We start from the raw sequence: 23,646 nt of genomic DNA, 5'->3' as shown, positions 1-23,646 counted from the left end.
TTAAGGTTTGGTGCAGGTTTTTAGGCCTGTTTTTTTACGACCAGGAGAAAGAGAATATTCCCTTTGGCGGGAATGAACTGCTCTCTCCCAAAAACAATGTTGTCTGTCCACTCTGTCGTCAAGAAGATACAGAAATATGATCAGTTTCCCATCTTTCTGTTGCCTTTTGTCATCAGATAAGAACGTAGCGCGCAGCTAGCTAGGAGATGTCTAATTAATCTTGTATTACACTTGTACCAGCACGCTTCATTAAATACGGTATTAACAGGATACGCTGAGCGGCGGGGGGGATACGAGATGAGCGGATAAAGCCAAGCCTTTACTGTTCAAGTGCAAATGCTTCCCGTCGAGTCTGCGTCTGGGTGGGCTTCCTAACCAGGGTTTAAAGTCAGCTTTTCAAATTTTTGCAAATTCAAACCAAGGGTAGGGTTTCAAAATAGGGTGTCAAGCCGTTGTTAGAGTTTTAGAGTAGGATTTCAGAACACATTTAAGGTTGCTTTTTTTTTTTTTTTTTGGTCAAACCTGAGGTTTATGGTCTGGGTTAGGGTCTGAATGTAGCGCTTTAATGAACGATTAGGGTTTCAAAATTAACAGTTATTTGTACTTTTATAACACAAGCCAGCTTCTCGAAAGCACAACGGCATGAGGCTAATGAGTGAAGGTGCAATATGCTAATAGATGGGGGGGGGGGGGCTGCCGTGCACACACACATTGTCGAGATGCATTAATTGTTGATGCGTGTGAAAAATGAGAGCACAAAAGAGTCATTTCCTCCCTCTCTCAGGATGTTGCTTAATTGCAGCCGATCAAGTGTGTGTATGTGTGTGGGGGTGGGGGGGCGTAATTATACAGATGGATTGAAATACACATCAAGACCAGGGAATCATTCCAATTATGCGCAGGTGATTAAAACTTGGACCTCATGCCGATGTTGCTGCAAGCAGAGGCAAAGATGCGCACAGGATGGCAAGCGGACACTTCATTAGGGACACCCTTGACTTTGCGTTACACTTTCACCATCCAAAGTGAAGGCTTCATCCTGATTGTCCGATGGTCATCTGTATTGATGAATACTTTCACCTGCTGGATGTATCGCAACAAAAAGGTTCATAGAATATTCAAATGTCATGACATTGTTCTTTCCTGGAGCAGAGGCTGACGAATGTCTTGCCCTTTTCTTGGTTAGTCCATTTGCGGCTTTCTTTTTCTTTTCCCCCAAAGTAGCAGATGATGCAAAGTTGAGGGTACGGTCATGTGCAGCCATCCGTCTTCATCGGGCTTTGATGGACTTTTAATACCACAAGTCAGAGTCCGCTGAGTGGCTTCCTCTACTGCCAGGCTTGCAGGTCACGACACCTGCACACTGTCGTTTTGAGGAATCAACTCCAAAGATCTTAAAGTCGCTATAAGTAGCGAATATTATCTCCGACAGTAAAACCAAGCTGGCCAAAAAAAAGCGACTCTAACAGACTTTGGAACATAAGGAGATGGATCAGGAGCAAGGCTGGTCTAGCAGACGGGCTGCACTCGGATGCGCTTGTCCAGTCTAAGCTTGACTGGCATCCTCCATCTGCTGCTTGGGACCATGATGAGAAGTGTCACCAGTGCTTCCATCACTTGACTACAGTCAGATTTGAGTGGCCAAGTCCAGGACAAAAAAAAAAGATTTTGACAATCGATTCGTTGCCAATTAATTTTGAGACTTCATTAGTGACCTCGATCTGCTCGATTTTTTTTTTTTTAGGGAGGTCGCCTAAAGTCAGAACTTGTTTGAAGCTTGAAGGTCAAGTCTCCCGACGTGATTGTGTCCAAGTCTGAAATCACAAGAAAGAGTTGTGAGATTCTCCGAGCGCATCTGCGACGACGTCTTCCGAAGATGACAGCGCGCAGATGTTGCCTTAATTATCTCCTCGTTTGAGAAGGATGTTAATGAAGCGGTTTGGGCCGTCACACAGCAGACAAAAATGAGTTTTGGCACCAGCTGTGACCTTGTTTGCTCTGTCTCGGTTAAATATCCTCAAATCAGGAGGTGACTGAGCATCTTTTGTTCTCCAATCTTCTTCACATTTGGAGAAGCTCTTGCTGGATGCTGCAATATTCAATTACAAAAAAGCGGAATATACTTTTGTGCTGGATGGATGTTTTTTTTTCTGACAACCCAATTTCTCCAGGAAGCACAATTAAAAGGTCGGCACAAAAATTTACGGCGGGGGCTGTCATCGAGCTGCACTCCAAACAGCGCTTGCAAAGACCTCACGCTCTTCGAGACCAAGTCTGATCCAAAGTCTTGCATCAACTACGGAAGGAAGCTGAAATGATTGCTGCCTAAAAATTATGTGCAAACCCCTTTGTAGTCAGACTCCGCCCCCACAAGCAGGTGAGCTGCTTACCTGCCTCTTGGGGTGAGATCCAAGATGGCGATCCTCATGGCAGTCAACTTGAAACACTGGTTTGATAGCCTTCCTGGAACTGGAGAGAATTATCTGACAATTGATTAGACATTTTCACTTCCAAATCTATTAGATAGATTTATGAAAAAAAAAAAAAAATTAACATATTTGGGCGGCGACAATACATCAACACACACACATCCCTTAGATTTTTTTTCTTTTATTTTTCATTCTTTTTTTGGTTGCTTTTCTGTTTTTTTTTTTTGCATTACGAAACAAATGTTTGCAGATGTCCTATGAATAAACAACAGCACGCTTTGCTCCCTTTAAAAAGACGGCGGGCAAGGGCCTTCATCGCTTCCGTTTTGTCCACCAAAGAAACTGCCCCCCCCCCCCCCGACACATACACCTCAAAGTGACTCCTTCGACTTGACATTCTTTTAAGTGCATTGAGTTGACAAATGTAAGCCTTCTCTCAGTTCCGTGTGCAATCGCTGATGTTACGATCAATGCCAAACAAATATCCACATTGCAGCTGTGATTCACATGAACCTCCCCGCCCCCTCCCACCACCCCCGTCACTTGAGAACTGGCGTGCCTTCGTAAAACAGCGAACCTTATCAACATCATCAACATCTGGACTCTTTTGTCTTTCCTGGCGCGTTCATGCCCGTTAGACAAAAAGGTTAATAAACAGAATGGTTTCAAATAAAGTTTAGTGATTGTGCTTTTAAAACCAATGGAAAACAAACAAACAAACAAAGCAAATAACATTGACGGCAACATGAAACATAACAGTGCATTGCAAAAAAAAAAAAAAAAAAAAAATCCCAAAGTGGCACTCTTAGGGTTGCTAAATAATATTGCAAATTACAAACATGGAGGGAAATGATAAAATATTTATATTTACTGGCATAATAAAATTAGGATTCGCATTAAAAAAAAAAAAAAAAAAAAAGGGGGGGGGAAATAAATTGAGCTACCACAATGGGATGACATGTCTTCCGTACTGTACGTCCGGATATTTACACACTTAAAGTCCAGCCCTCTCTGCTTGCATGTGTGCCGACTCGACTAAAAGAAACGCTCGAGCCTTTTTTTTTTTTACTTCATTGGAACTCAACATAAATATCCAAGCGGCCCACTTGAAGGCACCGTTCGTTCATTTCTTTGTCGGCCCGGCTGTGGGATAAATTAGAAGAAAAAAAAAAAAAAATGACATCGGCACGTAAAGAGAAGGCCGAGATGCACGATGTGGCGAAAAATACTGAGATTTAACAGAGGGTGCCCAGGAGAAAAAAAAAAAAAAAGAACCATCCTCTTCTTCAGCTTTCCACCACCTGGGCAAGAAGAGCAAAGCAATGACAAAAACGTCATGAATTTTCTGCTGATGATGCAATCTTTGGTACCTCAAGCTCTTCATTTGTTGCTTGGAAAGCCGCGGCGGTGCTGAGGCTCAGGTCGGCCGGGTTCCTGTGGCCCGCGTCGCCTCTCCGCCGCCCCCCCGAGCCCCTGGAGGACATGGAGCTGGAGGAGCTGGGCTCTCGCGGGCCGCTCAGCGCGGGAAACTGCGGTCGGCTGTACGGCAGAATGTCCTCGGTACCTGCCACCCATGAACAGTAGAAAATCTCAAAATTGAAATTGGTTTTGATGGAGTACTGGGAGTGGCTCTGATGGGCACCAATTTTGGACCGGCCATTTAAACCCTGGTTTGAAACCCTGACCCTAGTTTGAAACCCTAACCCTAGTTTGAATCCCTAGTTGAATCTTCTCTGAGTTCCAACAAGTAAGTCATCATGCAAAACGGTTGACTTGTTGTACCTGGTTGTTGGCGCCCCCTGTGGCCGCCTTTGCCCCCCTGGGCTTTTTGTCTCTCCTGGGCCTCCCTGCGTTCCGACGAGCAGGTTCTGGGCTCCGTGCCTTCTTTGGGTCGGAATCCCACCGCTGCCGTCGGCCCTCTCTTGTCTCCCGATTTGGGGGAGACCAGCCCTCGGCCCTCGGGGCCAACCTTGGAAGGGTGCGTGGGGGATTTAAGCACCGCTGGCGGGGGAATGGGTGGCGGCGGAAGATCTGTAGGAGAAACACATGGGGTAAAACCACCTTTATTAGTAAAGTGAACTTTTTGTGACAAAATATTGGTAAAATGTCGTGGAAGACAAAAAGAGTAGAGCAATAAAACGAAGCGGGAGGGGTGCGAGCCGCCGGAGGTATTGTACGTTGTTCTCTTCCACGTGGACGGTGCAAACAAAAGCAAAATGAGAAGGGCAAAGGGCGCTTTCATCTATTTCATCCATCTTGATGGGAGACCATTCTCAGTCTGGAGCAAATCAAATGATTGAGAATGTGCACGAAGGGATATTGGATCCTGTCACGTCAAAGCCTCCCTCCGTGTGTGTGTATGTGTGTGCGTGTTTATATCTCTATTGTTTTGAATCAATTGAATGTGTCTTATGGGAGGCTATTTGGAGTCTGGAGCAAGAGAAATACAGCAATAGACCGGATGCTATCACTAAAAGCTGTCATAAAAAAAGAATATGAATTCAAATAAAGAGTCAGGTGTTTGGCCCTTACTCATATAATCCAATTAAATACGGAGGAATGTTCTCTTTCTAAAGCAAATAAAACAATTATTGTAATTATTATTGTAAAATCCCCCTCCTCCCTTTTAAATTTCATTTTAGCAACTTCAGACCACGCTGCAGCCACAGACAGGTTAGGATAGGCGAGGTGGGGGGGTGCAGGCAATAACCTCCAAATGAAAAACAATCCATTCAGATCAAATGCAATCAGCAGGATGACTAACGGACAGACGGACGGAGGAGGCTGTCCTCGCCACTCAAACAAAGGAGGATGCCTTTGCCTTGGAATCGGAGAGCACGGCAGGAGGAAGCGGAAGCTGATGATGAGGATGGGGGGGGTGGAGATCGAGCCGCTCTGCCGGCTCCCACCGAGCTGGATATTAAATCTCACTGTCAAGTGCTTCCTTCCAACACTCAAGGGCAGCTGACACGAAAGAGGACGGACGGCAGGACGGACGGCAGGACGGACGGCAGGACAGTGGCACGCGTCAAGTCTGCGCCAATACGTTTAATCCACTTCACACAGCAGCAGGCCACTTTAAGAAGGCTTTAACCAGCACCGGACGGACACTTTGCATCAACAAAAAGGATGGAGTAAGAAAAAAGAAATAGCTCAAATACGATGTAAACAAGGTCCGATGGGTGTGGCTGGCGATGCTATTTATTTTGAATGGGCAACAAATATGAATTCTGCCTAACAACAAGCAAGGCCAAGTAGAGTGACCAAATGTGGGACATGGCACTATTTTTTAGCTATTAGCAGCTAGCTAGCCCCTCCTGACGAATTTAAAAAAAAAAACATCCAGAATGGACTAAAATTTGAAGCTTGCTGATGCTCAAATTATGGCTTGCACAGAAAAAAAAAAAAAAATCAATCAAGCGCTGGCTTGTAACTGTGACCTTGTCTTTCCAAAGGTGTGAGGAAGGATGTGCTACCTTCGCTGTAGGCTTCCCGTCGCTGATTTCCCAGGGCCGGATGTTGTTTCTGCTTCTTGGGAGGCCTCCTGTGCACCGCCGCCACGCTCACGCTGCTGTCCGTAGACACGGGGCTGCTAGGGCGGTGGCCCGCCGGATTGATTTGGTATTTCCGCGCTGGGTAAAAGCAAAATGGCAGCAAATCTATCAATGGCGGTAACCACCAAACAGAAGTATCTTTTGAAATTCTGGACAACCTACCCAACAGCGCCGCGCCTTCCTGGCCTTCCGGCAGCCCGGGATGTTTGGCCACCCGCAGGGCCGAGTACTCGGCGGTGGCCGCCACAAAGTCGGCGTCGGTGAAGAAGGACCCGTCGGAGGAGCTGACGGCGCTGGACCTCCCGGAGGAGATGTTGTCTTCCTCGGAGGCGGAGCCCCAGCCGTTGATCATGGAGCCCGTCACCGAGCTCTCCAGGTCGCCCATGCTGGACGCCGGCGTCTGCTCGATGCCCCGCAGCAGTAGTCGGCGCGGGTGCATCTGCGGGTGGTGGGGGTGCGCGTGGGGGTGGGTGTGGTGGTAATGCAGCTTGGCCCCCTCGGCGTCCGTGTCCTCGTCTTCCTCGGGGATCCGCTCGTCGTCCTCCTCCTCCATGCCGTCGGTGTCTCGGGGGCTGGCCATGTAACCGTATGTGCGTGAGGGCGAGAGTGTCCTGGGAGGGGGCGGGGGGCTCACGGCACGGCGCCTGCCAAGACCAGAAGTTTAGGAACCACTTCAGGTGGCAACACTTCCAACATCATCAACGCATGGAGAGCACCTGCGCTCGCGGCTGTCGGGCAGCTCCTGCAACATGGGCGTCATCTCCTCCTGCGGCGAGGGCGTGAGCGTGGCCGTAGACTGGTGGCTGTAGGAGACGGCGGCGGGGGAGGAGGCCGTGCCGCGGAGCGGAGGGGTGGGCCCCCGCTCCATCTCCAGCTCCTCCTCATCCTCCAGCTCGTCGGGTTGCAGGTACATGTGAGAGGGCGGCACGGAGCACTGCATGTCTGCCTCGCAGCTGCCAACAACCCAGAGTGAAGTGAAGGCTCATTATTTCCGCATCATTTGCCCGAGACACCCGTGTTTTTCAACAGCTGGTAAATATTCATGGCATCCCTCCATCAAGGTTTGACAAACCCCCCTCGGGCACACACGGCGCACCTTTCTTCCAATGACAGCGAGTAGTCGTCGGCGTTCCGCGTCGGGGGCGGGTTGGCGGGCGGGGGAGGCAGCAGGTCGCCCCAGTTCATCGTGCTCTGCTTGGGCAGTTTGGGTGTGCGCGTTCCCTTCTTCTGACTCTGGCTGCCTACTCGATAACACAAAAAATACATATATAAATTTGAGTTGCAAGCAGCAGTGCGTTGGCTTTCACAATTATTGATAAACTCCGCCCACTCAGCTCATTGCTCGCAGCAGAGCCCACACTAAAGATGGTGGGCAAAATGGCGTTGATTAAAATGGGATGAGGCGAGGTCTTACCCGAGGTGCTGCCGCTGCTGCCTCGGTCCGAGCTGTTGTAGGAGCCCCCGGTGTGGCTGTTGTAGGGGATGGTGGCTGGCATCATGGGGGGGTCGCCGCCTCTGTAGCGATCTAATTGGCAAAAGGGGGGGTGGGGGGCATACAGAAAAATTTCTTCAATCGTGGCCCTGTGCTCATGACACCTACGGCAAGTTTGAATGCACAAAGATACAATTTCAGCATGTTAGCTGGTGTTAGTTGTGTTAGCAATTCATGCTAGGTGATTTATTTGGACAAGCAAATGTATGGAGAACAAAATCCCTCAAAGGCCACCATGCAAATGTGCTCTTTTCTTCAGCGACAAAAGACAATGTCGTTTCCTTTTGGGAAGCGCGACACTGAAGATGAGCCTCGGACATGTGTAACAGCGCAAGAGATGAGAGAGTCACGTTGAAAGGCCTTGTAACGGATTGGCGCTCCAAAAATGGCCTGCGGGTGATGTGAGATGTCAAATCCAGGCCCAGAAAGTACAAAAGCTCACCGTAGCCAACAAGCTCCAGTAGAAGCACATGATCTTCTGGACCTGGAGATGCCATCTCTTTAGGAGTTAGATGAATGTCACACACACGCACGTACACGCCAGCTTGCTCGCACACACAGGCTGAAGGAAATGCGAGGTGTGAAGATGAGGCATCGATGGACTTCCACACTGGCGAGATTGAAGGAGGAGGAGGAGGCGGATGGTGGCGATGAAGGCTTTGAGGGCCAATGAGCTCACCCTTGTTGAGCTTGTTTTGCTCCATGATGCTGTACTGCAGTTCCTGTTTGGGGTGCAGGACGCCGCCGGGGGGTTTCCAGCAGTGTTTGTCGTTCAGCTCGCCCCCGCCGGCGTTGTTGCTCACGATGGACGACTGGATGAGCTGCGTGGTGGCGTAAGGCGTGGGCTGGCCGCCGGTGCCCGCGAAGCGGCCGTCCTTCAAGTTGGGGCTGTTGAAGGTCTTCATCTCGTTGATCTTGTTGGACAGGTCGGCGTCGCCGTACACGCCCGGCTCGGGGACCAGCAGGCCGCTCTGCTTATTGTCCGTCTGGCCGTTGTAATTGGCGATGCAGTCGGCTGGAGGACACGGGTGGGGGAGGGGGTGTTACCAACCGAGGCGGCTCGCTTTCAAAATGTCGGGTGCCCGTCCGGCTGGAGAGCGGGAGGCGCCGTTGGACGATGACTGGTCGTTTGTCATTTGAGAAGCCAGCGGCTTTGCGTCACACACGCAGGTGTCATGCAAAGGCCTGTTACTTGCGGTTAAACACGTCACAGCATGTCAAGAGTGTGGACACTCACTGCACGCATGCACAATTGATTTCATATCAAGAATAAGTTGGACTCAGCAAAAAAAAGGCGTTGCTGCTGCGTTTGGACGCTCGGTTTCAGCTAGCAACTGGCTAGAAAACCTTGAAGCTAGGAGCTAGCTTAGGAGCTGTCTCACTAGCTAGCTCCTAAGAAAAAACTGGATAGAAAAATTTATATCAAGCTATGCAGGTAGGTGGAAGCTTTTAAGATTGTTTGGATAGATGGAGCAGAATCGATGTCGAACTAGATGAAGAAATGGATCAAGTAGATTGCCAGCAGCCTGTTAGCTGCTTTAAGATTTGACGAATTGTTATCTTTTGTTATTGTGCTGCACATTTCATGAGCCCTTGTTTAAAATATTTTTATTTCCTACCCGCAAACATGTCAACTTGTGCCTGGGAGAAATCAAACACAGCCGCCTGCTCTTAATCCTAATATTTCCTTTGTGCGGGTCGCACTTGCGCAGAGAGAGAGAGAGAAAGACGGAGGATAAGAGAGAACTCCCCGAGGAGCTAACCCAGATATGCGACTACTTCCTCCCGGCAGCTCCCACCTTCGTTTTACTGTACGTGGGCTTTCGCATTGTGTTGTTTGTTGCGTCTTAACGTACCGGGGCGGCTGTACGTGGCCAGGTTGCTGTCGCTGTTGCCGTTGCCGGCGGCGCAGCAGTTGATGCTGCAGTTGTTGTGGTTGGAGCAGGAGTTGGGCCACGTGTCGGCCAGCCAGGGCTGCGTGGCCGACTCGCCCATGTTGAGGAGGCCCGGCCTACGGGGGGGGGTAACACAAAAGCGTTTGCAGGTCGAAAAGAATCGTACGACAAAAAAGTGGTTCTCCAACTTGGTTTGAAACGCTGAACAAAACAATGGCGTTCATGTGAACCAAGTGCAGTAACATCAACATTGGAAGAGAAGATTATGTGCAGTTTATTAATCCAGCAGCTGAGAAGAGGCAAAATACAAATCCGGTTTTAGTACTTTTTGCCTTTTGGACACACGCAAACACGCACGCACACGCACAAGAATCGCGGCTAAACAAATTGTGTGTGCACTCGCCTTGCCCAAAGCCGACAACTCTTTGCCTGAGCGCCGACCCCCCCTCACCCCCCTCCCCGATTGCATTAGTGGACTGCCGGGAATAGACAAAGCCATAAAAATCTCTTGCAATCTTGCTAAACGTACGGACCCGGGCGAAAACCCGGGCCAGAAAATGTGTTCACTCGCTGCTGAATCATATTGCCAATTATTACAATCAAAAGTTCAAAGGTGCTTCCTGTTTGGTCAGATTATTATAAAAAGCAAAAACAAAGAGGAACGAAAGAACTCCAGATTAGATTTCATAGACAACGCCATGTCCCATTCCAGCACCTTTTGTCGTGATGCAACGGCGCAGCCTGGTGGTCACATGTGGCTCTCCACCATTTGAATGTTTCAATCATAGCGGACACGAATGGATGGATGCCGCCACGTTCCACACCCTCTTTCTGCCGCATTACAAAGTCCCAGCACGCCCTCTATTGGACACTTGGTGGAAGTACACCCTGCCCAACCCTTTCAGCTGACTCCAACATCAACCTCGATCAAGTGTACCTGCCCACCTTGTTTCGATTTGGTTCTCTTTTCTTACCTTCCAGCACTGCTGACTCCTTCTCCACCTCTCTGGTAGGCCACTGGAAAGACAAAACACGAGCAGTCAGAAAGTTTGCGGCGTCTGGATACAATGCACGTATGTCAGTGTCAGCAATTGTGGCTCAACGTGTGCGAGTGTGTGTTTACCTGTCGGTGTGAAGGTAAAAGATGGCACTGTGGGGAGAGAAAAATGTTGACTGAATACACATTATTATATACAAAATGGACTTATATAACTCCACTGTGTGTGAAAAAGTTTCTCTCGCTCAAACAAATCACTAAGTGCAGTCTAGTTGTAGTTAAAATTTAGGTACAATGTACATATAATTATATATAATATTATAATAATTACATAATCTAGATAATTAATTATATGTATAATGTAATATAAAATCTTGATTTTTTTTAAAAGCACTTTTTACATTGTTCTTTTATGTGCAATACATTTTGATTAAAAATGCCAATTTATAAGCAATGTTACAGCATGAATGATACTTTTTAGGCATTCAAATCTCAGAGGAACACTTGGGCCTACTACGCGACTGTATTTGATGATTAATCATGAAAGTAGGCCCGATACATTTGCATTTAAGAGTTGCTCTTTAAACACCTCGGTGGGCCCCGGACCCCTGCCAAGGGAAAATGTTGTCACGGGAAGGACCCAAGTGCAAAACAAAAGTCAAGTTTCATGACGCGTGACAACTCTCCCTCGCTCTTTTGAACTTTGAAGCCGGAGCGCGCCGCGGAGGTGTTGATGCGGCGGCCGGCGCCACCGGGTGCAGTCTCGCCTTTGAACCGAGTCCAAATGAGACATGTGACCTTAAGATGCTGTTGTTGGGGCAATTAAGTCTGAGCGTGAGAAGGACACAAATCCAAGGGAAAATGACTTGAATGGCAGGCTATAAGATCGCTTTGTAATGACAACATGGACTGCGGCAAAACGTAATCCCTGTCCCGAGCGCTCTGTTGCTTCACGTGGCTGCAATTAAACTCTCTTCCAAACACTCTTGCATGGCTCGCCAGGCCTCGTGCAGTCTCGGGAGCACGCTGAGGATGAGGAGGAGGAAGGCATGAAGGAGACCTCAGCCCACGCTCGCCTTTGTCACATTGCACTTCAAGCAGACTTCCTCTCTCAAAATATTGCCCGAGTATGAAAAATGTCAGTCACTACTGCCTTGTTTTTGCAGATTTCATGGACTTTATATTACCGTTTATTTGTTCCTGTATGTATTCTTTGAATTCTTTTTTTTTTTTTGGTCATTTTTAATATTGTATTGTATTTCTAGGTCATTTCAAATCAAAAGTTTAAAATTATTAGTCATATTAAACCACCCAACGATTTAAAAAAAAACAATGCTACTTTGAAAAATAAATATAAAACTATAAAATGATAATAATAATAATAATAATAAAAAAGAAACAATCCTACTTTGAAAAATAAATCAAAAAGCTACAAATTTTGTTAAATGTAAATAATTTTTTGGGAGTAACTAATTGTCAAATCTTATTGGTCTTTTGTTTTTACAGTATGGCCCATGTGTATGTCCATATTCAAAGTTTTAAACAATGGACGCATGTGGAAAAAATTGTTAAAAAAGAAGGGAACAGTTTGCAACATCACATTGCCCTCTAGAGGCCTGGCATGCACAGTGCACATTAGGCGGCGCACTGACCCTTGCGGATGCCGGCGTAGCTGCTGGAGAGCCCGTTCCTCTTCTTCCTGTGGCGGTAGAGCCAGATACTGAAAACCAGCAGGATGATCCAGCAGGCAGTGCCGATGCCGGCGATGAAAGCCGGCTGCTTCACCACGTCCGAGATTTGCTGCGACAGGGGGTTCTGCGGGTCCGCCGCCGCCGTCAGCCGCCCCGACGCGTCTGAGCCGGACACAGTCAAACATTTTGCCTTACAAAACAAGCCTAGAGATAGCGAGAGATACTCCCGAGTCCAGATAGCCGCGCACTCACCGAGTTGGAAGTAGGTGACATCGCTCTTGACCCCGGGGCCCGCCCCGGTGCTGGCCGCCACCTCCACGCCGTAACGGACCCCCGGAGCCAGACTGGGAATGAGCACGGAGAAGGTGGCGGCGTCCACTGTGCGGTTGATGTGATACCTGCTCTCGTTGCCCAAGCACCAAATCTGAGGTGGGTGAGACAAGGGGCCTTTCCCATTATTTTATTTTTGTTTAAAAAAATTAACTATGTAAATATCTTTAGGCTTGTTTAAATATAATATTTTGTGCATACCTTTCCAACACACAAAAATGTCAAAAAAATTGTGGAGTGGCAGAGGTGTAAAAAATAGAAAATGCTGGTTAATTTGTTTCTTTCCCCCAACTAGACATTAAGCCCACATTCACCTGGCACAGTTCTCCTTTATTCCACTAGATGGCAGTATTGGTGCGCTCTGCTTTATTTACGTAATTGTTAAGTATCTTTGTGTCTGTGTGTCTCCCCCTTGGTGGGGGGCAGTTTACCTTGTACTCCTGGACCACCCCGTTGCGCTCCTCCTCCGGTGGCGGTTGCCAGGAGACCACGACGGCAGTCCCGTTGTCGCCGCTCTCCGTCACTGTAACCTCACGTGGAGGCGCGCTGGGCACTAATGGGAGGGAGGTAGGTTGGGGGGGGGTGCAGACAAAGCACAGAGAAAAATGCATTAGACACACCTTTGCACTACATAAAGAGTTGGCGCTTGTCTCGCTGAGTTCCAGACAACAAAGAAAGCAAAAAAGAAAGATGTCACACTCCTGGAATGATGGCTTGCTGGCAATTTAAAAGAAACAAATGTAGAAAAATATTTTCAAACCATGATTAAAATAAATATATATAAATCCTCCCATCTGTTTACTTGATGTCATACACACCACCCACCCACTCACCTCATTTCACAGCGGTTTTACAAAGTAAAGCATAGCTGCATGTTCCATCCCCAATCCACCATTTCATTAATTTCAGAGTATATTAGAGGGGATTTCAAGCTCTAATTAAAAGAATGACGAATGCGAGCTAAAAAGAGAGCGTGGCGTGATGCGAACGCATCCATTTCCATCAAAGGCAGCTTTCAATTAAAGACAACAACGCATGAAAACGGCAACACTTTCCAGTAAACACCGTGGCCGGGCCGGCTGGCAGGCAGGCAAGCATAATTTCCTTTCTGCGGCACAAATGAAAACGATTTCCGTGTCATTGTAACATCGGAGAGTACACGGAAAGAAATAATAAAAAAATAAATACACATGCTAGTGTCAGGCACGCACACCAAGTGTTGGAGATGAAATCGCTAAGGCGTGTATTTTAGTTGATTTTTTTTTTTTTTTTTAATGATGGTGCAGTTTTATCCGAGAGGAGACTAAGGGCAAGCAGGGAATTGCACTGCTGCATCAAAGTGGAGACGCAACACCCACAATTAAGGCATGGGTGATGTCAGTGTGTATTGTCAAATATTAACTCATTCAGTGCCGTTGATGATTATAGACGTCAAAGATATTAACTGGGTTGGCAGTGAATGAGTTAAATAACCGAAGTTGAAAACTGCATCTATGGGGCCCAGCTTGCTTGAATGTAGCATGTTAGTACATAATTCACCCCCCCACCGCCCACCCACCGCCTGTCGCCTGGTGTGAACAGCTGTTGTGTCCTTGCACACATGCAAGCTGTGCATATAAAAGAGTGTAAACATGAAAACGTGCGTGCATACACAAACACATGCATAGGCACACACCTTCCTCCAGGGTGCGTCCGATTTTCACATCGCTGTCGGTGCCCTGGAATTCGTTGAAGAAGGGCCGCACTTTGAACTCGTACGTGACGCCCTTGCGGAGTTGCGGCACCACGGCGCTGTCCTCGCCAGGCGTGCGCACTTCGAAAGTGGCCCAGTTGCCGCGCGGCTGCCCCTCCGGGGACGGCCGGTACATCACTTTATAGCCCTGGATGTACTGGGACTGCTGCTCCACCTGGTGGACGGCGGTAAAACAAAGGGCCCTTAGTGTCAAATCATGAAGATAGTCGGGGCACAGTTGGATTTGATCGAATAATCTGAGAGGAGCAAAAGCGAGGTGAGAAAATGGACGGCGGCCGGAAATCAAAGCAACTCTGAGACGATTAAGCTTCAGCGCTCAAACGTTTGGTTACATTGTGAATTTCATCCATGAGGAGACTGAGGGCAGCGGAAGCAAAGTGGAGACTGTGGATTAACTCATTCACTGCCAACCCGTCTATAACCGTCAATGGCACTGAATTATTGAAATGTCAAGTCAACTAAAGTTGGCATGCATGTCCATTTTTGTCCCAGATTTGCCGCTGCAGCCAAGTGGAGACTGCGGAGCGTAATTCTACATCTTTGAGGGCTAAAGTGCAGCAACGGAGTTAAGACGTTGACGTGACTCGAACGGAACGCAGTCGACTTCTTGGCAACGTAGCTTTAAGATGGAAAAGGGATCGTCAGCTCCACAGTAGCGTCCCCGATCCGCATCGCGTTCGCTCGAGCGCTTCGCCCAAGAGCCTGTCACGAGTTGTCAGGCGAGCATCGGCGCGGCGTCTCCGACACTCTATTCGAGTCTGTCAATTGCTCAGCTTTGGCACGTTTGCACAAACCGCGCCATGAGGTCATCGGCCAGAGGTTCCTGCAAGTCTGGAGCCGGTTAGAGCGGAATCAGCGGGAGTTAAGGGCTAGGCTAGGCTAGCTCTTGCTAACGCGGGTGCATCTGTTAGTTGAATTAAAGCAGCTTTACGAGGCGGCATAACCACCAGGCTAATATCCTCGTAAGTCCCAGTGGAAGGTGAACAGCTCTGCTTTTAAATGGGTGTTTTTTTTAGCCCTATAAAAAAAAAAAAAAGCTGCCAGCTCAGGTGGTTATGATTAGCCCGCAAGCGCCAAACCAAGTGAAATATAAGGACAATAAATCGCACATTGGAAAAAGCTTAAGTCCCCAAAAACATGGGAAATCTGATGCTGTTATGTGGTGGGTCAAAATGACCCGAGGGCCATACTGTACCATACGTGTGAAATTAACTTAATCAAAATCATCATTAGAGGCGGCTTCGCCCACTTCCACCTTGATTTCATTTCATTTTATTTTCAACATCTGTAAGCCATTTTGTGTTAAGAGTCAGAGTTGGCCGCTTTTTCCTTCTCACTCGAAATACTTTAACAGCCGTCCACTGTTTCCAATCAGAGGGGGGGGGCACCGACAGTCAACACACTCACCGTCCACTGCACCCGGACGGAGGACGAAGACAAAATGGTGGGGTTGTGCAGGTGGATCAGAACCTCGCCCAGCTCTCTCTGGATCTGACGATGGTCCACGCCCTGGCTGGTTGGGGGGATGTCTGCAGGCAAACATCCAGTTATTGCATTTTGAGTTATACGTGATGGAGAAAAAAGATGGAGGAGGCTGAAAGCCAGGCGGGGAAAAAAAAAAAACAGGCCAGTGCAGCAAAGCGGAGATTGCGGCGCAGCCTACCTTGCGTTTTCACAGCATCGGTGGTGGGGCTGGGGTCGCTCAGTCCGTAGGCGTTGGCCGCCCTCACCAGGAAGAGGTAGACGGCGCTGGGCTTCAAGCCCTTCAACGCAAACGACTCGCTTTTCACGTGTTCCGCCAGTGTCTGCCAGCTGCTCCCCGACGCGTGACTGCACAGCGCGCGCACAAACAAAAACGACAAATCATGCATGCATTTTGTTAGATGTATTTTTCTTTAAAGCAAGCGTCGAGCATACCTGAAGCCTTCGATGACGTAAGAGGTGGGCGTGGCCCCGGCGTTGAGGTTGGGCTTCCAGGAGAGCGTGACCGAGGTGCGGCTAACGTCGGTGACGTCGGGCTTGGAGGGGGCGCTGGGGATCAGGTTGGGGTCGGTGGGTCTGTTCGGCTGCACGGGAACTCCAAATTCTGAGCGCACCGAGGGACACGGCGGAACAAGTCGGCTGCCGTTTTCCCGCTCGCGCTATCCGGCGCTTTACCTTGGACTTGCAGATGGGCCTTCCATGAGGCTTCACCGCCGGGGGTGGAGGCGATGCAGGCGTAGTAGCCCGAGTCGCTCAGCTGGAAGCAGCCCAAAATGATCTGTTAGTGTCTAACAGCCTCTTCCCTCTTGGCCCGTGTGCGGGTGTGTGCGACTGTCACTTCCTGATCTCGCTATCGTATCTTGGCTGGGGGGTTGAGTGGCAGACGCCAAATGGAGAAAGCAGCACGGACTAATTAGAGGCGCCCACATTTCAATCGTCTCCTCCCCCTCCCTTCAAATCTGCACCGGGACATGAACAGATGTGACTTGGTGTGTTTAAACGCAGCAGCCATTTCCATTAGCTTCAATTTTCCTTTCCTCTTTTCAAATCACACCTCACGCTTGGGTTCGCTAGCTAATATATCATTTTCTTTTGGCTTTTGCGCCCCCCCGTCGTCTGCCCCGCCCCCCCACCATCACCCTGCATTGCTTTCACCGCAGGTCCACCGGCTCTGCAACCTTGTAAACCACAAGACACGCCAACCGTTATCACCGCCGAGCAAACTGACGTGAACTCTGACCCCGCGACAAGGAGGGAACACTCTTCAGCGCTCACACACGCACACATCACCACCTGACAGCCAGCTAAGGTTCGCAGGGTCGACCGTGTGATGATTACGTGGCGGTCCGCGGAGGTGTTATTTGTAAACCTACGGAAGGTGAAGGTGCTACAAGCCACGTTTGAGGTGTCAAAGTTGCACGTTATCAGTCAGCTGGGCAGTCTGACCTTGGCGTAGCGGATCTGCAGCGCGCCCGTGTCCAGCTGCTTGACACGCGAGTCGTGAGTAGACACCAGCACGCCGTCCTTCCTCCACAGGATGGTGGGACTGCCCGACGCCGCGCAGCTGAGCACCACTGTGCCGTCCACCGCCACCGTCTGATTAGTCGGGCCCTGCAGGATGACCGGCGGCGGGCGGTCTGACACCACTGCGGAACAAAAGAACCCAAAAAAAAAAGAGGAAATAAGTGTGTCCTAATGGATTTTGGGGGAAGGGCGGCGTGCTGATGACATCCAAAGCTTTGTGTGAGCAAAGGCACAAAAACACCACGAAAGCGTCGAGGCGGGCTTACCGTCAGTGACCTCGAGCAGCGCCTTGGTGATGACGCTTCCGGCGATGTTGAGGGCCTGGCAGCTGTAGTAGCCCACGTCGGAGCGCTCGGCGCCGGTGATGGTCAGATCACCCGTCTGCGACACCGAGAAGCGGCTGGACGGTTGGGGCGGTTGGTAGGAGAACAGCAGGTTCTGAGGATCACAACACGTTTCATAACATTACAGAACTTTTGAGCAATTCAATTTCATCTTAAGTCAAGGCAGCTCACCTGACTTCCTTCTCGTTGCCAAAAAATAGCCGGTTGAGGGTTGCCCGTGGCCTCGCACTGGAAGGTGACGGTCCTGCCCACACCGACCACTTGGTTCCTTGGCCTCACCACAAACGTGGGTGGCACTGCAGAGCAGCAACAGTTCGGTATCATCTAACATCACAAATGGGCCTGCGACGTTAACCTTATCTTTTCACTGTGTAAAAGAATGTGTTTTTGCTGCCATCTTGTGGCATCTGTGTATTACTTTTTTTTCTTACAAGAAAAGATTAAAGCTGCAATATGATAATTTCATTTGATTGTGTACACCGTTTTGATTATTGGTGAATATTTTGTATATACTGTCTCCTGTCGTGTTTACAAATTCTGGCACTAGTTTACCAACGACAAGAAAGGTTATCCGGCTGCCAACTCATTTGCATGGGCGAGGAGCGTTCAAATTTACATGGAAACGGTCGTGTGTGTGTGTGTGTGGGGGATGTTTTAACCATCTGCTCGGCGCCGACATCCTCCAATAGGACCCATGTGTCTTCGTGCGGCGTCAAGGCATGCGACCTTCAGGTGCGGCCCGACATTTTGCGCCTACTAATGCGTTAATCATTTGTACGGCGGGGCTGTGCCACGCATTCGGAAAAACCAATCGGAAAGCTGTCCTTTGAAATCAAGGCCTCATTTGCCCGCAAATTAGACGCGCTCTTTGGAGGAAAAAAAAAAAAAAAAAAGGGAGGGCACAGCAATATAAAAAGAAAGGAGACACGTTTACCTTGGAGACCCAAAGACCAGCGCTTTGGTTTTTGTTTTTTTTACCCATTTGGAGAGACATGATTGGCGTGTGGAGTGGTGATGGGAGGATGGATGGGTGGGTGGGAGAGTGTGGGTGGAGTGGCGACAGCTTCCTGTCTCGGGTGACGGGTGACAAGTCAACTTACCAGACACAACTAAAAAAAAAGGAAAGAAAAACACACAACAACACAATGAACAATGTGAAAATAAGGGGATGTCTGTCAATGGCTACACACACACACGATATTGTCATTTCACGGTTGGACATGGCTGGAAACACATGAACCCTCCTGTTATGTTGCCGCTCAAAAAAATGTTGACAAATTATTTTGGCTTTTTTTTAATCCAGATGCATTATTTTTATTGACATGTATTATTTATTTGATCTATTAATTATTAATGTATTTATTTAATCTATTTACTTATTTATCAATATTAAGATGTCTTCTGTTATCTGTCTGTCTATGTTGTATGTAATGTATATGATGTACCAAAGGCAGAAAAAAAAAACATAACAGAAGGGTTGTACAAGCTGCAAAGAACATTTCACACAAATAATATTTTGGATTATGCAAAGCAAAATGACATGGCGATGGAAGATTCCCCGAGCAAACGCGAGCAACGCCTCCACCCAGAGGGCCGCTCACCACTGCCGGTTTGGGTTTATAAAAGCGAGCGCAAGGTAACTTGTCACTCTGGGAGTCATAAATCGTGCGCAGTCGATGGCTGGTCTTATCTAATCTATGCGCGCCCACGGAAACATAAACGCTGTCAGTCGGAGTAATGATCTTAGCCCAGCCCGCCCCGCCACGCCTTTGACTCATCTGCGCCCTTTAAAATGCAGATTTACACACTCCCGCGTGAAGACATTCATATTTGTCAGTCACGAAATCTCTAAAGCGCCCCCACAACACCTACACGCACAAGTCTGAGTTTATAATGAGGTCACTCAACATCTTGGGGCCAGGCGGCGCTGCTAGCGTTTTGCTAACTTTGTCAATAAACTGTTGGGAAATCCAGGGTAACAAATTATCAGTGGATTTATGTCGCCATTTGGTAGTCATCAATCTTAATAACCACCCAATTACTGTTTTGATCGTAAACTAATGAAAAAGAAGTAAACAGCTAGCAGTAAATTAAAATGAAAGAACGCAGATGTACATAGTTAGTAATTCCGAAGCCAATAGTTGACAAAACGCCATCCGACCCGGTAGGAGGCGCACTGAAACCCCCCGGAGGCGCTGACATTGAAACGTTATTAGCGTCCCATTTGGAGAATTAACAAGATTAATGGTTGGGGATCGTCGACTTGCATCCTGTTGGACGTCAACAAAGCTCAATGGGAACGTGTTTGAAGGCAGAGAAAAAAAAAACTGCTGAAAACGTGGTCGACCAGCTGGGCTTTGGAGTGTTTTATCAACAGTATGTACACTGCTGACAACAAAGTTCCTGCCTTGAAGTCTCCTTCAAGACTCTTTAGCACGGGCCGTTGCTAACGTGGCTCGAGGGACAACGAGTTCATTCAAAAGCTTCCTCCCCCTTCGCTAAAATAAAGAAGACTTATTTTGCTCAAATTGGGCATCATCAAACCCATTAAAAATGCTTTTGTATGACCTCATCTTTAAGTATACACACTACTAAAAGGTTGCCAAGTTTCACCGTTTAAAATGAGAATTAACTCATTCAGTGCCATTGACGGTTATAGACGTCAAAGCTATTCACGGCCTCAAAGTTTCATAGCTAAAAACAGGACGGCCATCAAAAACAACAAAAATTACACGCGGTTTCATAATACACCCACACAAACAAAGTCGGTAAATCCCCTAAAATGTCACAAATTCCGTGTTTGTCAAAATAATTGATTCAAAGATCCGAGTCGGCCTACTAGAAGGTGCGCATTAGCCGCGCTTGCCGACTCAAAGGCTAAAGTAACAAGTCGGCGCACGGCTTTCCGGCTTTCCGGTCTTAGCTTGACTTTGGTGGCTTTCCGCCATCAATTAAGGGGACTATTTTCCTTGACATATTTCGAAGTCCCGGGGAGGTGTAGCCGAGCGAGACGCGTGTAAAACAACAATTTGCCGATTTAGTTAGTAACGAGAGCGGCTCGCGTCGAAAGAAAAACAGCCCCGAGGCACCTCCCGCACACTGCCTGCATTGTTTGGCTGACAGTCTGACCGCGGAGGGTGTGAAAATCCCCCTTTCTGGATTCCTCTTTTGGCCTCAAAGGGGATTTGATTTTGAAAGACGCAGGGTGTGCCCGCCCATTTTCTCATGCTGCATTGTATCATAAGCCCAGTCAATCACGCTACTGTGTGCGCTAAATTTAACACACGGGCAGGCGCATTTGGTGCAACTGGTGGTTCACGAGTTCTTTGAATCCAAGAAAATCACCTTAAGATGAATCCTCAAAAGACTATATTCAAAAATAACACTAAACCCCCAAAAATAAGTGATAAGGGGAAAATAAGACTAGCCTAAAATCCTCAGTGATTGCACAGGCTAAGCTAACACTAGCATAAATTGCACTGCTTCAAATAAGATTAACGGCACCAAATAAAAAAAAAAATAAAAAAGGCCAAGGCTGAGAACTTTCCCAGAAACAGTGGCGGAGTATTTGGTTGCCATTAAATACTGTTGCGGCGAGTCAACAAATTATCGAACGGGCTTGTCAATAACGTTTCATCAGGCCGAGCGGACGTATCGATTGGCTATCGGCAGCCGCGGCTAATCCTACTCCCTGAGCCAATCTAAAGATTGTAGTGGTTGAAGAAAATGAAGGAATAAATGCAAATGGGAAGCCATGTGAGCTTCAAGTGGACATGTTTGCAGACAAGCGAGGGGTGAGGGGGGCGGGTACGCAATTAAAATTGCCCTGTCTCATTAAATGTGAGCGCCAGCGACTGCGGGAAGTGACACTAATGTGGCTGACCTCACCGCGGAAAACCTCTCTGCCGAGCCAACCCGAATCCCAATTCCCAAGACGTTCCGCATCGGTGGCGAGACGCCGACTCGCCATCTTTTCACTCCCAGTATTCCCATTAGTTTGCCGTTAAATGGCCCCTGTGTTCCCTTCGCATCTCAAGGGGGGCTTGTGGTCCACACCCCCCCAGCACTCCACTCCGGTCCCCTGAATGGGTTCTTTCTGAACGTTCACAGTCTGTGACGGCTGCTTTCTACTCAAAGCGTGTTAATAAGACGTCCAGTGGAGAAGGCCACAGGAGATGCAGCGATGTTTACAAATAACATAGTGCACATCTTAAGATGCAAATAAGGGCAGGTTCTCCAGAGAAATGTAGAAAATAAGTGGGAAAATGAGATCGATGGAAGCTCGGAGCTCCAGTAGACGATTGCTGTGATTAGAAATCAATGGGCTAATTGAGAGAGAATAGCGCAATGTAATAAGCTGCTGCTGGCTTTTTGTTTGCCCTGAAAACAAAAGGCGTAATAAGCTCAAATGGAATTTTCCAGAAAGGGTTCAGCAAAGTAAGCGCTACCAGAACTACCGAGCGAGTCTTACCGTGGACGGTGAGGCTGGCCGATGCCTCCGCCTTGCCCACCATGTTCTCGGCGACGCACGTGTACGAGCCGACGTCCGCCGAGGTCAGCCGGCGGATCTTCAGGGTGTGGTCCTCGCGGATCTCGTACCTCGGAAGCGGCAATCGGACGCAGACGTAAGTCGGAGAGTAGAAACGGCTGAGGAGAGGCTGAGCGTCGGGCGCGACCGGCACCTTGTTTTGGGTAACTCTCCATCATCCTTCCGCCAGCGCACCGTCGGAACCGGGTCTCCACGTGCCTCGCACCGGAACTCCACGCTTTGGTCCACCAGCACCACCTGGCTGCCGGGCCGACGCACAAAGCTGGGTCGCTCTGGTGGATGGAAACGGCATAGAAATGAAACTCAAAGCCAATGTGACTTACAAGAAGTAAAAATGGGATTTCAGTTCTTTTTAGTGACGGGAATTGATATTGAGTGACGAGCTTGGTCGTGCAAGAAATTAAACTCATAAGTCAAGGCGGCGCAGAAGTGAGTCAAGTAAGGAAGCAAAGTGCTTTTATGAGCTCGTAAACGAATTGGATGTCGGCCTCTTGCGCTTGGCGAAAATTTGGTTAAAGGGGACGCTGTCTGGAAATGAAAACCATCCATTAGAAAAAAAAAAAAAAAGGATGGCCGGACTCTCTCGGAGTTACACCGAGGCCGCACACAAGAAGCTCAATGTAATCCAGACAGAAAGGGCTTGTCGTTTATCGACGGACGGCAACCCTCTCGGCCAAGGCCTCAAAGGAGTCGGTGATAAAATCCCGAGTCATAGGAGGTCACCTAAAAGGCTGATTACCGAGCACGGTGAGTTCAGCTATTTCGCTCTCCCTTTCGCCGACCATGTTTGTCCCCACGCAGACGTACTTCCCGGCGTCGCTCTTCCTGGCGTTGGTGATCATCAGCTTCCCGCCGCGTATCTGAAGTGAGAAGAAAATGAATCATTTAGGCGCCTCGGTGCGCCTCAGCCATCTCGCCGAGCTGCTTACAACCCCTGGCTGAAAGGCTCCATTCATTGCGGCCGCCTCTCGGCTTCCACTTAAAGTCTAAATCACTATCAGTCGGCCTGTTTCCCCTCAAGGTAAGCTGAGCCCAAAAACACTTTGACAATCCAACACAACCCCCCCATCTCGAGGGAGCACCTGAGGCTCTGCAGGGCTGCCAGCACTTTTCCAGCTTCTCTCAAGAACTCGCAGGTTCCTTCGATTTTCTTTTGGGGGTGGCAAGTGAAGAGCGCTGAATGCGGTTTGTCCAGTTCCAGCTATTTCCCAGGGCTTTAGTTACAAGCCAGAGGAGCCGCTTTGTTCTGGGGCAGACGGGACAAGCAAAGCGAGCCCCCCCCTTCTTTTTGGCTGACAACCACACCAGTCAAACAATAGCACGGGGAGCAATGGTCTCTGTATCCCGGTGGGGCTTAACCTTCCATGCGCCTGCCGGCCGGGATCACCACCTGCAGGCAGGTAACCGATACCCTCATTAGAGCGGCTAACCGACTTGACACACAATGTTTTGGGAAAACCGCAACTTGGAAATTCAAAGTGGAGCTATGGCAGAACAATCCTTTTGGTTTTCGAGCATAAACCCTTTTTGTGGGAAATGGACAAATCAAATTGATATTTTTGATCTGTCTCGCATTACTGCTGGAGGCCATGTGGTGGAATGAGAC

The 23,646-nt window shown here is 48.6% G+C and overlaps 1 protein-coding gene across 8 annotated transcripts in view; it reads right to left on the bottom strand.

The window, feature by feature from the left end:
* Positions 1-2,594: 2,594 nt before the first annotated feature.
* Positions 2,595-23,646, bottom strand: part of robo1 (roundabout, axon guidance receptor, homolog 1 (Drosophila)) — a 104,177-nt gene continuing 83,125 nt past the window's right edge. For 7 of the 8 annotated variants that reach the window (XM_049726149.2, XM_049726148.2, XM_049726151.2 and 4 more), the window contains 26 exons: positions 22,780-22,900; positions 22,174-22,312; positions 21,963-22,090; positions 17,663-17,787; positions 17,414-17,585; positions 17,070-17,269; positions 16,299-16,380; positions 16,059-16,227; positions 15,805-15,971; positions 15,549-15,670; positions 14,064-14,295; positions 12,820-12,941; positions 12,311-12,482; positions 12,020-12,220; positions 10,494-10,520; positions 10,345-10,387; positions 9,332-9,486; positions 8,155-8,490; positions 7,398-7,508; positions 7,080-7,224; positions 6,700-6,936; positions 6,146-6,627; positions 5,906-6,061; positions 4,212-4,460; positions 3,800-3,993; positions 2,595-3,730 (listed from right to left, as the gene is read on the bottom strand). In XM_049726149.2, coding sequence (XP_049582106.1) covers positions 3,716-3,730; positions 3,800-3,993; positions 4,212-4,460; positions 5,906-6,061; positions 6,146-6,627; positions 6,700-6,936; positions 7,080-7,224; positions 7,398-7,508; positions 8,155-8,490; positions 9,332-9,486; positions 10,345-10,387; positions 10,494-10,520; positions 12,020-12,220; positions 12,311-12,482; positions 12,820-12,941; positions 14,064-14,295; positions 15,549-15,670; positions 15,805-15,971; positions 16,059-16,227; positions 16,299-16,380; positions 17,070-17,269; positions 17,414-17,585; positions 17,663-17,787; positions 21,963-22,090; positions 22,174-22,312; positions 22,780-22,900 — 4,302 coding nt within the window. In that variant the 3' untranslated portion in view covers positions 2,595-3,715. The remainder of the gene's footprint in view (positions 3,731-3,799; positions 3,994-4,211; positions 4,461-5,905; positions 6,062-6,145; positions 6,628-6,699; positions 6,937-7,079; positions 7,225-7,397; positions 7,509-8,154; positions 8,491-9,331; positions 9,487-10,344; positions 10,388-10,493; positions 10,521-12,019; positions 12,221-12,310; positions 12,483-12,819; positions 12,942-14,063; positions 14,296-15,548; positions 15,671-15,804; positions 15,972-16,058; positions 16,228-16,298; positions 16,381-17,069; positions 17,270-17,413; positions 17,586-17,662; positions 17,788-21,962; positions 22,091-22,173; positions 22,313-22,779; positions 22,901-23,646) is intronic. The other variant, XM_049726153.2, reaches the window with a different exon arrangement.

This window comes from Syngnathus scovelli, chromosome 7 (assembly GCF_024217435.2).
Source record: "Syngnathus scovelli strain Florida chromosome 7, RoL_Ssco_1.2, whole genome shotgun sequence".
NCBI lineage: Eukaryota > Metazoa > Chordata > Actinopteri > Syngnathiformes > Syngnathidae > Syngnathus > Syngnathus scovelli.
This window is presented reverse-complemented; position numbering and strand designations above follow the sequence as displayed.